Raw genomic sequence first — 17,247 nt, 5'->3', positions numbered from 1 at the left:
CCACAGGAGCCTCTGGGGCAGCCTCTGAGAAAGGAGACAAGGTAGAATCCTGGCTCTGCCGTCTGGTTTCAGATTACCTGGGTTGTTTTGCCTGATGTCTAATCAGGACTCTGTTTCCCGTGTTCTTCCATCATGCAGGGATTCACGGGTGCTGTTGGCCAAAAGGGAGTTGCTGGTGTCGATGGTGAGGAGGTATATTGATTAGACTGTATTGCTTATTGATTGTAGATCAGTTTAACCTTATGCTAGAATGTTGGATAACCGAAACAAATTCAAAGCATTTTCCGTACGATGTGATGATTGAATTCGACGAGAGTTAATTCCGCTTTGGATCGTCTTCGGGAATAGAGATATTGAAAATGGTTTGTTGATGAATCCTGATGATGTGTAAGAAAGGTGCAGTTTCTCTGCTTTAGGGGTCTCCAGGACCGAGGGGACCAGAGGGGCCCGCAGGGAGAGCGGGACCAGCTGTGAGTGCCTGTTTATAAACCCTGGATTCTTTCATCACGGTAGCCTTGTTGAGATGAAAGGATCCCCTCTCAAAACGCGTCAGCATCGCATGAATACCAAAACGCCCTAGTGATGGATCATGTAAATACGAAATTAATTGGGCTGTTCCATTGAGTGCGACAGAACTAACGCAGTGGGATTTCCTGTTCCTGTTTGAAGGGTGAGAAGGGAGAAGGGGGGCCTCGTGGGGTGAGCGGGCTCAAGGGTTTCCAAGGAGACCGAGGTAAACAAGGGCTACAAGGACCCACTGGAGCACCAGGGAAACAGGTAGGGGGCTCGCCCAGAATAACAAATCGCAATAGACTGCCCACCCAGGAAGTGTTTGGACAAGAGAGAAAGCCATTGGCCAACACATGTCCTACCCTGTCTCTTCAGGGTTCCCAGGGTTCCCCGGGCAACAGAGGGAAGCAGGGTGTCCCAGGACTGAAGGTGGGTGACATACAAGCCATACCTAGCTATATCACATGCATTAATACTATCCTGGCCCCTTAAGATAACACTAACCACTCTAACCAGTGCAGTGATGCCTGTTTCGTCATGTTAGGGACAGCCTGGCATTAGAGGCTCGTCGGGTCTTCCAGGGCGGTATGGAACAGGGGGGAGTACAGGACCTGGGGGTGCCAAGGGACAGAAGGGCATCCATGGACAAAGGGTGAGTGGCTTGCTCTGTTAACACAGTCATTCTCTCATGTTGAAGTGAATGAATTGGAATGGGATAGGATGGATGTCTATGTCCTTGTTCACTATGATGTTCCAGGGGCCTCCAGGACGTCTAGGCCCTGCAGGTTTAATAGGCCCTAAAGGACCACCAGTAAGTATTGACCTGTTTCACAGTTTTCCAACATGGGAAATAATGGAAGATCTGGATGCATCTTCTAACACATGTTGACACGTGTGCATCTAATTTGTCCTCAGGGTTCACTTGGAAAAAGGGGTGCAGACGGTGAAGATGGAAATCCAGGACCAGAGGTGAGATGTCACGTTCAGTTTGATGTCTGCCTTTGTTCCTACGAAGTGCCAACTTCCTGTATGTCAAGAGGGCTTGTTAATGATGATGCCTGTGTTGCTGTGTGTGCTAGGGAGATTCTGGGGAGAAGGGTCATCTTGGCAGTATGGGTGAGAAAGGAGAAATGGTAAGTTACTTCTGTTTTTCTGAATCTTAAATAAGCAATTTGTGAGAGTGCAGTTGGTTTAAATCTTTGCTATCAGTGAAGTAGTGTGTGGTGACATGGATGGTTTTCTCTCCCAGGGAGTGGCAGGTCCAATGGGGCAGAAGGGAGACGCCGGGAAAAGAGGAAAGATGGTAAGAAATGCAGTTATGTTCTTCAAAGTGTTCTGAACACTGCCAAACGGTGGCGGCAGAAAGTGCTTGCCTTCATGTGGGTGTGTTTATAGGGAACCTCGGGAAAGAGGGGGTTCGTGGGGTCAGCTGGACCTAAAGGTCGACCAGGACCTGCTGGTCCTCCCGGAGAAGAGGGAGACATAGGACCCGATGGGCCAAAGGTGAGAGGTCATCATCTCTTCATGGATGACAGGGTCTCATAACAGTCTGTCAAATGATGGCTTCTAACCAGGTCCTTTCTTTGAAGGGATTGGACCAGGGCCCAGGACAAAAAGGGAGTAAGGGACTTCCTGGAAAGCCGGTGGGTTTTAAGCATGATATTATCTTATTTTCTGATTACACGATAGAGACAACTTTTTGTGTGCGTGGAAAAAGGTTTTGGCAAAAGTTTAACAAAAAAGTTTGGACAAAAGTTTATCAAAAACGTTTTGAAAAAGGTTTTCATGTTTGTTTTTCCCCCCCAAAAAAAATCCCACACAAGAAAACAGACAAACAAAAAATTATATTTTTGGTCCTACAAAAGTTTACAAAAAAAGTTTAAAAGAATGTGTAAAGTTGCCATTTCATTTCCTTCTAAATGTATTTTCACAACTGTGTTTTTCAATCTTAGGGAGTACGAGGACCGGTGGGAAAGCCTGGCTCTGTAGGAAGACCTGGAAAGCCAGCAAGTATCCCATTTAGACACACTTAATATAGATCCACATTCACAGAAAATGTAATAGCAAAGCTGCTCTGATTCCCGATCACACGACACAATCTAGTGTTGGTCTCAATGGGTCGTGTTGGGTGGGGTTTGTAATTTTAGGGTCTCGCTGGTCTGGATGGCTTGCTGGGAGTTGAAGGGAATGAAGGAGACCCGGTAGGATAATATTCTGTTCAAATACCCACAATCACAATACCTGAAATAAATTCATCTACATTCAACCATGCGCTCTAAATCTCCCTCTCCGTACGCACCAGGGTGATATGGGCTACAGAGGAGCCTCCGGAAGACCTGGTCGACCAGGCCAGATGGTGAGAGATACGCATCATCATACACACATCCTGACAAGTGACATTTCTTTGTACGAATGTACCATTGAACGTTGCAGGGTCAACTAGGACATCTTGGACTGAGGGGCAACAATGGAAGCCCTGGATCCAAGGTAGGGCTTGTCTGTAAACTTTTGTTGAAAGATTATTTTCTGGTCTAAGTTGTTACCTTTGGAGAGCAGAGCAGGGCAGAAGTATCTCCACGTTGCTCTACCATTGTATTCTCCAGGGGGATTTTGGACCGAAAGGCAAACGTGGACCACCCGGACCAGCAGGGCCGAAGGTATGCACATAAAACCTTCCGACTGCAAACACATCGGGACAAAACCATAGAGGAACTGGAAGCTTGTTGAGGTGGATGTTTAGGGGAATGTTTTGTGGATGTTTAGGTGGATGTTTCGGTGGATGTTTCGGTGGATGTTTCATGGATGTTTCATGGATGTTTAGGTGGATGTTTAGGTGGATGTTTTGTGGATGTTTAGGTGGATGTTTTGTGGATGTTTAGGTGGATGTTTAGGTGGATGTTTAGCTGGATGTTTAGGTGGATGTTTAGGTGGATGTTTAGGTGGATGTTTTTGTGGATGTTTAGGTGGATGTTTAGGTGGATGTTAAGGGGGATGTTTAGGTGGATGTGTCCAGCATGAGAGTAAACTTCCTCCTGTCCTCATCAGGGTCTTCCAGGCTTGGGAGGACAGAAGGGGGACATCGGCCTCTCTGGATCCAAGGTACAGTTCATGTTTCTGAGGAGCCGCCTTTTCCAGATCGTTGAAAAGTTGTTTTTGTCTCAGATCAGTGATTCTTTATGTCCCTGTTGTCAGGGTCAACCTGGTGACAAAGGCCAATCAGGAAACAGTGGAAAACCTGGACGCAAAGTAGGGAACCTTCGCATTCCAATTTCAGCACACAATAAAATTATAATTGGGTAAAGTGTGTGTCTAAGTGTGTGTCTAATTTAGAATGTAAGTGGTGACAAATGAATGATGATGATCTATTTATCTATACACATCTTCCATTTCGCGTAGGGTAATCAGGGCTTGATCGGGCCTAAAGGAAGAATAGGTCCAAAAGGTCTACAGGTGAGTTAGCTATAATTGCAGTTCTGTAATCTATAGTATATATAGAATGGAATCAGGGATAATTCCTGTCAGGTTTTTACCGGCGGTTTCTGATATGATTCAGGGAGACATTGGTCCTCGTGGGCCGTCTGGACGAAGAGGGTCACCTGGGCCTCCAGTACGTGACTTATTTTTCATTTAGAAAGTATCTTTTCAGGGCTTGATAATCACTTCCTAATACGGAATGTTTCCGTTTTTGATCAATTGCGTTGTCTGCTTTCCAGGGCCTCTTTGGGAAAAAGGTGTGTTCATAACACTTTATGGTTATCAACGGGTCTATTTCCGGGGCTTTTTGATGCATTGGTGTGTGCAGACGGATTGCTGACAGTGTTCTGGTTTGTTAAGGGGGTGAAGGGCGTGCAAGGATTGCCCGGAGTCAAGGGAGAGAGAGGCCAGAGAGGACCACCAGTGAGGATGGCTCATTTTTAATGATTTGATTTATTTCTGCAGCAACCAAAGATTTGAATGAAAAATGAACAGCAGATGTAATTATAATATATATTGTTTCACAGGGTAAACCTGGCGTACCAGGTCCACCAAGATCTGGATTGAGATCTGGACCACAACTCTGGATAAAATCCAAACCCAGGCCTAGCATCAAGCTCAACCCTGGATCTGGAACAACCCCCATCCCCAGGCCTAGCATCAAGCTAAACCCTGGATCTGGAACAACCCCCATACCCAGGCCTAGCACCAAGCTAGGACCACAACCGGTGCCAAGGCGTGGATCAACACCTGGGCAAAGACCTGAACTCAAAGCAGGGATTAGATCTGGGCGCAGACCTGGATCTACACCGCTTCTGATACCTGGGCCAGGAGCTGAGCTAACACAAGGGTTCAGACCTGATCCAAAACCTGGTCCAAGACCTGGGTTAACAACTGGGTTAAGACCTGGGTTAAGACCTGGGCTAAGACCTGGGTTAAGACCTGGGTTAAGACCTGGGCTAAGACCTGGGCTAAGACCTGGGTTAAGACCTGGGTTAAGACGTGGGCTAAGACCTAGGCTAAGATCAGGGTCAAGACCCAATCCAAGACCAGGAACTAGACCTGATCTAAGACCAGGGGTTAAACCTGGGCAAAAGCCTGGACTAAGATCCAAACCTGGACCCAAACCTGGACCTGGACCCAAACCTAGACCTGGACCTAGACCCAAACCAAGACCTGGACTTAAACCTGGGCCTGGACAAAGACAACCTAAAACCAAACCTGCTCAAATTTCTCAAAGAAGAGGACCTCTAAAAGTTGGTACACAACTAACCCTCATTCTGCTGATCCATTCATCTACTGTTTCATACTATATTTACAGACACAGTATGGTGTGTGTGTGTCTCACCATCCTTCTGTCCCTAACGTGTCCCCAGCCACCCCCAAGCACTGTGACCCGAGGCCCACCAGGGCTTCTGGGTGACCAGGCCGTCACCAGCACCTCCGGCTGGCCAGAGGGCACCAGGGACAGCCCTGCCACCACCTGTCATGAGCTGGGACTAATCCACCCACACCTGGAGGATGGTCAGTGGTTCAGACCAGGGGCGTCGGAATGGGGAGGAAATTAGAACGATTCTAGGGGAACTGGTTAGACAAGGGGCCCAGCAGAACTCCATACTTCCCTGTGTGATTTAGATTTTCGGGCCCCAAGTTCAAATTTGCCAAAAGGCCCAGAAACGCTAGCAGCCCCCCGTTGTTCAGACATTTCAGACGAGGGTTGCTCTTGATAAGGATCCTGTGTTGGAGGGGTCAGATGGCTGAGTGGTTAGGGAATCGGGCTATTAATCAGAAGGTTACCGGTTTGATTCCTGGCCGTGCCAAATTACGTTGAGTCCTTGGGCAAGGCACTTCACCCTACTTACCTCAGGGGAATATACTTACTGTAAGTTGCTCTGGATAAGAGCGTCTGCTAAATGACTAAATGTAAATGTTGATGTTGTCCTGCTTCCCTCTCTCTCTCCCCAGGGCTCTTCTACATGGACCCGAACCAGGGCTGTCCTTACGACGCCCTGCAGGTGCTCTGTAACTTCACAGCAGGAGGGACTACCTGCATACAGCCGGTCACCTCTCAGGTGCGCTCGTTCACTCTTACACCTGCTCAGGTACACTCATTCACTCTTACACCTGCTCAGGTACACTCATAGTGTCAAGTATCTCAATGTTTTGTCTAGGATATTGATGGCTCATTTCCATTTGCTCTTTGAATGGCAGATTGCAGGGAAGTGGGAACCAGAAAAAAAACAATCGAAAAGGTCTGTTCAATGGATCAGTCAGCTAAATAGTAGCAAGGTAGGTCTTCCTACAGTCCACACTGATTAGAGTGATGAGATTTTTACATGATGAAGATCTCTGATATGAATTCATTTGTCCATGCAACCTAGATTGAATATGCTGGTTTAGATGTCGTCCAGTTGCGGTTTCTACGGTTACACAGCCACTCTGCCTCCCAACGTGTGAGCATAGGTTGCCCGGCCAACCACGTCGTTGCCAACACAACTGGCAGGCTTCACTTTCTTGGAGACACTAATACAAAGATTGGTTCGAAGCATATCACCGTGACCAGGAAAGGTTGTGAGGTGAGACCCAAAGATATGACAGAGGGAAAGGATAGGGAAAGTTCTGTAATGTAAACTGAATCACTAGAAATGCCAGTCCTCAGTTTGAATTTAGGTATTTACACAGCGAGTACAGTTCATTTCCTCACCCCTAGATTCCAGTCAACACACACACCAGACAATCCAACGCATTACCACACATCACACAGCCCTCACCCCAGAGACCAATGAGCTGTCAAATCCTTCATCTTGACTGGTTGCTACCCACAGGGCCTCCTTCAATGTTCAGCCTGTCTGTCTGTCTGCCTGTCTGTCTGCCAGGTGGAGGTGGAGGTGAGAGTCTGGGGGAGCTCGGAGCTCCATCGGGGGGACATGGAGCTGCTTCCTGTGAGGGGCATGGGGGTGGAGGACAGGGGGGGCCAGCCCTGGGACCCAGAGCCAATCATCACCCTGGGCCCTCTCTGCTTCTTATAGCCTGACCCCTGGGGGAAGGCAGCTGGTCGCTTCTGAGAAAACGTCTTTATAAAGGAGCTGTCTGCAGAGGGGATGATTTAGCAGGTGTTTGAATCTCTCTCTTGTGTTTGAATCTCTTGTGTTTGAATCTCTTGTGTTTGAATCTCTTGTGTTTGAATCTCTTGTGTTTGAATCTCTTGTGTTTGAATCTCCCATCTGTTCTGGATCGCTTATATCAACTCTCCTCAGTTCAGTCTCCTGTCTTGTGTTTATATTTTAGTAATGTATTGATGGAAACTTGCTCCTGATGTATTTTGGTTTTCAAAAGGGAATGGAGAATATAATGACATGGAATTAAGGTAGAACTGTACTTCTGTAGTGTGGTCATCTAAAGCCTAAATAATTTGTGTTGCTGGCAACTCCTCTTACTATCACTGTCATGTCAAACATTTGATATATATATATAGGATTTGATGATGTTGATGTTAATAGGGGTTGGCTTTAGCAAAGGTTGGTATGGAAGGAATTTTGCTAGTGGGTCTGTAGAATATTGTAGTTGTTGTATGTGTGTGTGTGTGTGGTGGTGTGTGTGTGTGTGACAGGGGTAATGCAACAGCATGGCGTGAGATGATAATGAACTATGCGTGAAGAGTTATTGATGATGCTGTAAATATGTATCATTCATAAAGAAAAAAAGATATAATATTGTGGGTGTTTGAGTTTGTGCATGATGAATTGTTTGAAACATGTTTGTGTGTATATACAGAATTTAAATGTGTTGAGCTTTTATAAAGGCTAATGCCTGCAGAAGATTACCTGAAAATATTGATATGTTTGAATATGTGGATATTGTCTTCAAATGTTGTACTCTGTTTTACTGTCAAGTCACCATTTTACTGTAATTTCAACTGTTTCATAATATAGCACAACTGCAATAAAACATTTTACAGGAAGTCAGCTGATTTCTGTTCATAAAAGACACTTTCAGACATGCTTGCTGACAAAAAGACACACTGTGTTGTAAGCCGTTGCTAACGCATCATCCACAGCAAATCCTTTATAGAGGAACGAGTGGGTTTCTTAAAAAAATATATACATAAGACGTTTTTAAGAAGTATTTTCTTACACAAAGAAAATGACCTCGAAGACACTTACACAAATTGAATTAATCACACCATGACTCATGATGTTTCTTACGTATTTGGGTTTGGAAAATGAGTGGGTATTTTGCAAGAGAGAGACCGTTGCATTGTAACTTACTTGACCGACTGTTGAGGGGCGATGGAAAGCTATTCTATTGGCTCCCAGTCGAAAAGCAGGACGTTGACGTATGAAAGGAGGAGAGACCAAACAACCAATCAACATCAGGCTTTTCTATCAACATTAGCAGAGGTGAGAGGAGTGTCAATGTGATTCAGATTGAAAATGGATCTGCACAGCTAGCTGCTTGCATGCCTGATTTGACATTGGCTAGCTAGTGAAGTCGGAAAGACGAGGAATCTTCCTTACCCAGAAACGTGTGAGTATGTCTGTATTTATAATGTAGCTCGATGGAGCTTAGCATATTGATGCGAACTACTCCCACTTGTAGATCAAATTAGCAAGTCGAGCTGATGTTTTGGCAAGGGAAGAAAGCTATTTGTAGGGCTCCACGGAAGCACTGCGTAACAGTCTTCTGCACTGGACAGATAACCAGTACAGTAGTGATGCTAGAAAAGTTAATCGTTAGTGCTTAAAGTGAACAGACGCTGGATTTAAAATGAAAGATGCGTGAAATAACTCCATGAGTTAAATGGCTACTCTTCGTTGAATAACCAGCCACTGTCTGTCTATCTGTTTTTGATTTAATGATTAGGTTATTTACTGCTAGTTAGTTGTGGTTACAGATTCCTTGCCAGATTGCTCGCAAGCAACAAAAAAAGACATATTGCCTGTGTTGAGCAATAGAAAGCTCCGTGACTAGTTTTTCTCTCCCCTAGGCTATTGTTAGCGGATTCTTAACTGTTCTTCCAGTCATGTTTTGAATTAATGTTAACGGGTCCAGGCTGAATATTTTACTTTGTCTGTTGGTCTGTAGGATTTGAACACCCGCGGTATGGAGAGCGAGAATGGTAGCACCGTCCGGTCCAGGAGCAGAGTCTTGCCAAAGATGCCATCTTTCCATGACCTGGACAGCCAGGTTGGAAACAATGGAGAGAACCAGTGTAATGGGGAGAAACGCTTAACCAGTAATGGTGAGAATGTGTTCTACTGCATGGGCAAAGGATCCAATATTCCTACGAATCAATATTTTTATGATAGTGTTTGTTGCCTCAGAGTTAATTAATTTACAAGGTTCCTGACATGATTGCTTATGACCTCTTCAGCCATATAATAAGTTACCTCGAGCTCAGCTACAAGATTTAATTGTAAGGTTTAATTTAGGAACTATTGTCTACTGTGTCATTTTTACATCACAAGGTTTGATATGAAATTGGAACAGATTCACTTGCTCAAATATCAAGGACGTCATAGAAGATCCTGGATCAATTGTGCAAGCTTGCAGTCATGGGACGCAATCTCGCAATCCTGAGACAATGATTGTTTTATTTGCATGTTGTCACCAGTAAATTCCCAGTAGGCCACATCATAACCTGAGGTGACCTTCCCTGGGGTGTGACTCATCCTACTCCAGTCCATTCATTTATCATAGTACTTATCTATTATTTATCTTAGCCCTTTCTGAAACTAAAATTAGGATAGTGTGAGGCCTTGTTCTAATTGTTCTAATGGCAAAATCTTATCTTCTGGTAGTTTCATCTAGCTAGCCTATCATTGTTTTTGCTGTACAGCACCCAATCATTGATTGGGTTGATTTTTAGATTGGGAGAAGGGGGAAGAATGTTGGAAATGGACTGTCTTTAAAACATTCAAGGTGTGTGTCATCATGCATTCATATGGCAGAAGGTTTCATCCAAACCGATGCACAGTTTTGTTTTTTGTGTCCCCAGTTAACCTACTATAACACCACAGTAGCCTGCGCTATGTGACTCCAGACTTGTTTAACAGTACAGTGCAGCTTACTTAAAGGTTGTGTAGGCAAGTTGTACGAAGCTAGCGATTTAAGCTTCAATTCAAACCATAAAATCCCACCCCCCTCCCTTCAAAGCCACTCCCACTAAATTTAGAAACCGGATTGAGTGCAGGGGCAGAGTGTGCAAAGGTTGGTAGGTAGACAGATAGCCCGTCCAATCATTAGTCAGTGTAAGGCTTAATGATTGTTTGTGTTTATTACAGTCTTGCAATGCCCACAGATGTTAGATTAATTTCATATTACCGTCCAACTTGTATATGTATTGGTTGCTATCAAGATGTTAAGTTTATTAAGGCAAATATGAAAAAAAGTGCTTCATAACAAAGTTGCCTACCCTGCCTTTAAGGTCAAGTCGCAGTGATAAATGAAAGACAAACTTCTCTGAGACTTTCCCACCCATTCATAGCTCAATTTCTTGGCACAGACCTTTCTATGCAAATATTACATGTTTACACTTCTGGTCATGTGGACCTGCCTGTGACTATAGCAACTTGGAAAACGGATCTGCTCATCCTTTTGTTGTGTTGAAACATGATATGCTGCTAATCAGAAGTGTCTCTGTGTTTCAGGGAAGATGGAGGTGGAACAGCTGATCAGCCGTAAACTCCAGCTGAAGAGGAAAGCTGAGGTGCGTTTGTTTTGACGCTATTTAACAACTCAGGCTTCCACAACGGCTCAGCGACGTCAACCCTTTGAATCAAAACCCCAAATTTGATGCCATAGTGACTTACAGTTGGGAGGAACAGTTCCAGAACTGTCGTTAAGTTATTAGGGCAGGCGTTAGTTGATGAAGTGACTTTCTCCTCTCCCAGTTGATTTGTCCGGGCTCTACTCTTCCAGGGCCACACAGAGCGTGGATGTTTACCGTCGGTGCCAAATCCCCCAATGTCCAGTCAATCTCTCTTAAGCCTGTGTGAGCTGTAATCTTATCATTTTAAACCCTGTCAATCTGCTTGTGCCCCGATGGTTTTTCAAATCCTATTAATATTCGATGATTAGAGTAAGGAGCTAACCCTAACCGTTTTCAACTTTCATCTTTTTTTTGCATACAAATAGCAACAGTAGCACCTTGATTAAAGCAGCGAGATGATTGAATTTTACTGTGAAAAAAATAATACTGCAGTGCAATAATAACAAATAAATTACTCAACTACAGTCTGACAATAGAATGCGGTTAGCGCAGAGTTTGATTACGGTGTCATGCTCATTCCTGTGTGTGTGTACCCTACCATAGCACCTGAAGAGTGACCTCATGCGTCAGTTCGAAGGCCAGGTGAACGACTTCATGGACAGTCTGATTGAAGAATCCGCCATTCTGGAGGCTGCGCCGGTAGCTGGCGCTTTCTCCCCCCGCTCTCCGACAAAGAAATGAACAAACTCGGGTATGAATCGCCTCGTGTGCACATAACTTACCTTTTTTCTTTTTTCATTCATCCCTCTCTCGTTTGAAATGCAGTGGCCCAGAGGATCCCTCAAACCTAAATAAGATGTTAACCCATGTTTCCTATCTTACACTGTTATTTAGTCATACCTGGATGTCAGGGTTTTATGTCTCCTGGTTAATCCAGCTTGTTTTTGTAGCCTGTCCTCCTGTGGACATCTTCGGCCCTCGCAGAGCCAGGGCAAGCAGTTTGTCAACAGAAGGTCCTTGTTGGAGTAAGTCCTGCTTAAATCCATCTCTGGACAAGAGTTTTACATCTTTAATCAGAATGCATGTCTGATTTATTCCATGCAGTTCTGCTGGCGTGTATAGCATCAGTGATTGCGTGTCTCTCTCTGCATGTATGACCGTATTCTCCTTCTATGTAAAAGCGAGCTGTTTGAGGTCAACCACATCAGGACCATCTACCACATGTTCATCGCCCTGCTCATCCTCTTCATCCTCAGTACCGTGGTCGTAGACTTTATTGACGAGGGCAGGTGAGGTCGAAGGTCACCCCTGGGGGTTGTTCAGTAGATGTCTCTCAAATTGCCCCTAAAACCTGCAGATGAGTGGACTGTCCCGGTGGCAGCAGTGATGGACGTTCTAGCCAGCACAGAATAATCCTCTCCTTCTCCCCTCTCTTCCCTCTCAGGCTGGTGCTGGACTTTGATCTCCTGGTGTATGCGTTTGGCCAGTTCCCCCTGGTGGTCTCCACGTGGATCTGCATGTTCCTGTCGGTTCTGGTGGTTCCCTACCTGCTGTTCCAGCTGTGGGCCTCCCAGTACCTGAGCTCGCCTTTGCCCGGTCTGTGGAGCCTCCTGCTGGGGTCGCTGTTTGTCCTCTACCAGGCCCTGGGCCTGGGCCTCTTGCCCACCTATGTGGCCGTGGGGAACAGCCTGCCTCCAGCCTCCTGCTTCGTAATCATCCTGGAGCAGGTATGAGCCTAGAGTAGCCTAGCCGAGAGTAGCCTAGCCGAGAGTAGAGTCGAGTAGCAAATCTGTAGCTTAGCCTACACTAGCTTGCTTCTTCCTAGCCTACAAGCAGCCCAGCTAAGCCCAGTTTGCGTCCAGGACCGTGATAAGATCTTAGATTGAGGATTGATGTGTAAATGCAGGGTGAGCCTCATTTGTGAGGTCTCTTCCAGGTGCGACTGATGATGAAATCCTACTCCTACATCAGAGAGAATGTTCCCAGGGTCCTGGCCTTGGCCAAAGACAAGCAAGGTAGGTGGAGAACCACAACGGTCCTCTCTCGCACAGACATGCTAGAACTCCTTCTGTCTCTCTCTACTTCTGTGTTGATGTGGTCTCACTTCCTGTCTTCAGGCTCAGCTCCTGCTTCAGTCACACCCCAGATGACCCAGTACATCTACTTCCTGTTTGCCCCCACCCTCATCTACAGAGACAAATACCCCAGGTAAAATACGGGTCAAGTATACACATGCATACTGGATGAGGCACCACATTCATGCTCTGTCTCTGTCTACCTGCAGAAATCCAGAAATCCGATGGAGCTATGTGGCCACCAAGTTTCTGCAGGTAACCTTTTGGAATGCCTACAGTGCTGGCCTGTATGGTTGAACCATCGACCAGAAGATAACAGTCTCTGATATTTTATACTCAACTGTCTGTCTCGCTCTCCCTCCCTCTCTTCCTCTCTCGCTCCCTCTCTTCCTCTCTCCCACCCTCTCTTCCTCTCTCCCTCCCTCTCTTCCTCTCTCGCTTCCTCTCTCCCTCCCCATCTAGGTTCTGGGCTGTCTGTTCTATGCCTACTATGTGTTTGTGCGCCTGTGCATCCCCCAGTTCCGCAGCATCAGTCCCCAGCTGTTTGACCTGAGAGCCATGGTGCTGTGCGTCTTCAGTTCCATCCTCCCAGGTACTGGAGAGACACGCCCCAGCCAGGGGGCCCCAGGCTGGGTGGCCCCAGCCACAAACACTGCGCCAGAGGTTCTATCAATCTCCATGATGGGTGTGAATAAAAAACCTCCCTCTCTCTCTCTGTCCCTCTCTCCCTCTCTCTCTCCCTCTCTCTCTCTGTCTCTCCCTCTCTCTCTCCCTCTCCCTCTCCCTCTCCCTCTCCCTCTCCCTCTCCCTCTCCCTCTCCCTCTCCCTCTCCCTCTCCCTCTCCCTCTCTCCCTCTCTCTCTCTCTCTCCCTCTCTCTGTCCCTCTCTCTCTCCCTCTCCCTCTCCCTCTCTCTCTCTGTCCCTCTGTCCCTCTCTCTCTCTCTCCCTCTCTCTCTCTGTCTCCCTCTAGGTGCATTGGTTCTGTTTTTGGCTTTCTTTGCCTTTCTCCATTGCTGGCTCAATGCCTTTGCTGAGATGCTGCGCTTCGCAGACAGGATGTTCTACAAGGTACGCAAAGAGAGAGAGAGGCGGACAACCTGTTATTAGTTTGTGATCGGGAGCAGGCACCCCCGCTCTGACACTCAGAGGATTACTTCTAGAGACTAAAGACACTAAAATCAAGTTGTGCATTTCTCCACTCACAGGATTGGTGGAATTCCACCTCTTTTGCCAACTACTATCGTACCTGGAACGTGGTGGTGCACGATTGGCTGTACTACTACATTTACCGGGACTTCTTGTGGGTGAGTGCTGAGTGATTGTTGTACTTCATCAGTCTCAATCTCAACACGATCTCTCTGAACACTGTCTTAACGCAGTCGGCTAGGATTTGAATGGTCTCTCTCATTCTGTTTAATTTTTTGTCTCTCCCTCTCTATCTCTCTATATCTATCTCTCTCTCTCTCTCCCCTCTCTATATCTCTCTCTCTCTGTCTCCCCTCTCTATATCTATCTCTCTCCCTTTCTATCTCTCTCTCTCCTCTCTATCTCTCTCTCTCTCTCTCCTCTCTCTATCTCTCTCTCTCTCCCCTCTCGCTCTCTCTGCCACGTCAGGTGTCCAGGAAGCGGTTCCGTGCGGCGGCCATGTTCCTGGTGTTCACCGTGTCGGCGGTGGTGCACGAGTACATCCTGGCTGTCTGCTTCGGCTTCTTCTACCCCGTCCTCTTCTGCCTCTTCATGTGCTTTGGAAGTAAGATGATGTCCTCCTCCCCAAAAAAATCAAGCCACAAAAATTCTGATGGCAACATCCAGGATACTAGGATAGGTAAGGCAATCGAGCCTGGATGCAATAGAACCATCTTATTTATCCTAGAAGGATCCAACTGCAGGCAGTGTCAGTCATCCAATCACAGCCTGGGGTCTGAGGAGAGAGGTCTGGTCTGAGGCAAGAAATACCTTGGTATTCCGGATGTTGCTATCTGAATTTTTGGGGCTTTATTTTTTTCGGGTAAGATTTCACCATTCAAATTTGAGCAGCCTGAATTTTGTTCTATTTGAATTTCTGAAGCTTGAAAAAAAAAAAATATTGAATTTTGGCTTTCATATTCATTTCTATTGTAACGGAGGTGAATTCATTTTCTGTCTTTCTGTGTCCCTGTGTGTGTCCTCTCCTCTGCGGTCTGGTCATGTGACCTCTTCCCCTGTCAGTGATGTTCAACTTCATCCTTCATGACCGGAGGAAAGGCCCCATCTGGAATGTGATCATGTGGACATCCCTCTTCCTGGGTCAGGGGGTCATCATCTGCCTATACTCCCAGGAGTGGTATGCTCAGCGCCACTGCCCCCTGCAGGAGGTAAACACAAACTGCACCCACACCCAGAACACGACTCTACGTTGGTAACCGAGCCAAGTAATGGCCAGTTGAGCCCAAGAACATGTCATAACAGGGACACTACCTAAACCACCTCTGCTACATCAGTGTCCTGTGTGTTCCAGCCCTCCTTCCTGGACCTGATGAAGCCTCGTTCCTGGAGCTGCCACCTTCAATCCAGCCCGTCCGAAGCAGACACACTCTGAGGTCATACCCCCACAACCAACCAGACTAAACTACGCTGGCCAATCACTGGAGGGGGATGACCGCCAAACCAGGAAGTGAAAGAGGGCTAGAAAACCAGCCTCCTCACATTGCCAAGCCTTTTGTCTGTGCCCTTTCCATACTGTTTCATTGCACTAAGGTGAATTCCAACTTATGTAGGGGGGAGAGCTCATGTATGTGTTGCATTAGTGTGGAAGGAGGGAACCGCGGAACTGTGTGCCAAAAATGCCCAAACACTGGATGTCAACCTCACCCAGATGCCTTATTCATCCCATTTCTGTTCATTTTTTTTATGCTGGATCATTTACACACCAGGTTTACTTAGAACCAACCAAAATGTGAACTCCAATTTTTCTCTTATTCAGCTCCTTATTTCACGACTCCGTTCTTTCTTCTGACTGACTTGCATCCCCTATTTGTCACAGGAAGTGATTTGTGCCAATGTTATGCTCTTAAGATGGCTGCTAAAAATGCTGTCCTCTTTCTGCTGGTATGCAGTAACGTGATAGCACATTCAAGCTATCTGTTTCTACTTGACCAATGGTATAAGCACAGGTTTTTGATAACATGATTCATGCTGCTGATGGTTTCCATCAGACTGGTTTCCAAGACTGAAGAATCACAGTGAAAATGATAATTTGGTGATGTCATTGTTTCTCCTGAAAGATTGTCACCTTATTGGCTGACAACTCCATAGTGAAGTGGCTGCACATGTTGAGCTATCAACCTACTTGATCTTGGTTTAAAACCACAGGAACTTAGAAATATAAATGTGTCTTCGATTTCTTCCTGTATTTATGCCCAGGGTGTTACCAGCTAAACACGATGGACATGAATATGGATCTCTGGAAGTGTATGAGATTACTGTTGCTACTGTATGACTATGAATGTAATTGGCAACATGTCAGACATTCAGACTGGAATGCAGCCGGTCTAGGTATTAATCAAGATATATATTCTATTTATTCAAAAGCAATATATTGAGAGCTCCAAACGAACCAGTGATACTACAGTTTGCTTCAGTGAGACCGAATGATGTTAGTAGCTTGTGTGTTAATGTGTGCAACTGATTAAACTTGTATACATACTTGTGCCAAAGCACAGATTGTAAAGTACTGAAATACTTTGTACATTGTGTCTGAATTGAATCACAGATCCATAGCATTATTAAATGTTACCAACTGTTGTACATGGTTTATTATTGGCAGGAATTGTATTTGTAAAGGTCGAGAGTAGACAACGAAAAATAATAATAAAATAAAGTGGACAGATTGAGAACAGGTTCATCCCATTTTGGGACACTAGATGGCGCCATTCAGCTAAATTCCACTCCCAACTTTCCACTCCAACTTTCCCCTCCCTACGTCTCTGGTCACCAATAATCTCAAATGTGATCCAGAATTTTGACGTGGAAAGGAGTCATCTAACCTATCACAACATGGTTTAAACATAAATGTAAAGATGTGTTAGAATGCTAGTTTTTTGTTTTTGCTGTGTACAGTCTGTCATCATGAAAGATTGGTCAAATAGTTTTTACCTGTGTTGATTCAAGCATATTCACATTTTTGAGCGCAGCTACCTTGTGCCATTTGATTTTCGTAAGATCAAGACTAAATTAGTTGTAATATTTAAAACCTTTGGACGTACAGTATGTGTTAGATTCAAGTAGGCCTATCATGTTTTTGCTGCTGTTGTTTGGGGGGATTATTTACAATTATACTTGTCAAAGTGTTTAATGTTTTCAGACTTTAACCATTAATATGTGCGTTTGTTTGGCTTTCACTAGACGTAATCAAACTACCTAATCCAGGCGCAGTTTCTAATAATCATCCCACTCTGTGAATCACGAACTGTACAAAATGTTTTAATTGTATTAGGT

At 45.5% G+C, this 17,247-nt stretch overlaps 2 protein-coding genes across 2 annotated transcripts; both read left to right on the top strand.

Annotated features, from left to right (window-relative positions):
• The first annotated feature begins 2,591 nt into the window (after nt 1-2,591).
• Nucleotides 2,592-7,895, top strand: LOC146254308 (uncharacterized). The gene is made up of 16 exons (XM_084676177.1): nt 2,592-2,711; nt 2,813-2,866; nt 2,944-2,997; nt 3,114-3,167; nt 3,556-3,609; nt 3,703-3,756; nt 3,907-3,960; nt 4,064-4,117; nt 4,224-4,241; nt 4,345-4,407; nt 4,512-5,240; nt 5,361-5,508; nt 5,950-6,056; nt 6,196-6,273; nt 6,366-6,560; nt 6,861-7,895. Exons 2-16 carry the CDS (start codon nt 2,819-2,821, stop codon nt 7,011-7,013), a joined length of 1,863 nt encoding a protein of 620 aa, XP_084532303.1. The 5' UTR covers nt 2,592-2,711; nt 2,813-2,818; the 3' UTR covers nt 7,014-7,895.
• A 484-nt stretch (nt 7,896-8,379) lies between these two features.
• soat1 (sterol O-acyltransferase 1) lies at nt 8,380-16,654 on the top strand. Its single transcript, XM_084676483.1, is given in 17 exon segments — nt 8,380-8,511; nt 9,070-9,226; nt 10,635-10,693; nt 11,300-11,408; nt 11,411-11,447; nt 11,647-11,721; nt 11,878-11,985; nt 12,141-12,423; nt 12,633-12,711; nt 12,814-12,904; nt 12,981-13,026; nt 13,234-13,363; nt 13,742-13,839; nt 13,977-14,075; nt 14,386-14,521; nt 14,980-15,125; nt 15,269-16,654. Coding segments are annotated over 16 exon segments (1,716 nt in total). The 5' UTR covers nt 8,380-8,511; nt 9,070-9,087; the 3' UTR covers nt 15,350-16,654.
• Nucleotides 16,655-17,247: the final 593 nt, after the last annotated feature.

Source organism: Hypomesus nipponensis, chromosome 16, assembly GCF_054491055.1.
Source record: "Hypomesus nipponensis isolate SF chromosome 16, ASM5449105v1, whole genome shotgun sequence".
Taxonomy (NCBI): Eukaryota; Metazoa; Chordata; class Actinopteri; order Osmeriformes; family Osmeridae; genus Hypomesus; species Hypomesus nipponensis.
This window is presented reverse-complemented; position numbering and strand designations above follow the sequence as displayed.

What these genes read in the sequence shown, in the direction of transcription:
- LOC146254308 (XM_084676177.1), top strand. Translation starts at nt 2,819, where the DNA reads ATGGGCTACAGAGGAGCCTCCGGAAGACCTGGTCGACCAGGCCAGATG. An exon ending in TCGGCCTCTCTGGATCCAAG is followed by an intron (nt 3,610 to 3,702) that starts GTACAGTTCATG and finishes CCCTGTTGTCAG; the next exon opens with GGTCAACCTGGTGACAAAGG. An exon ending in GAGGCCAGAGAGGACCACCA is followed by an intron (nt 4,408 to 4,511) that starts GTGAGGATGGCT and finishes ATTGTTTCACAG; the next exon opens with GGTAAACCTGGCGTACCAGG.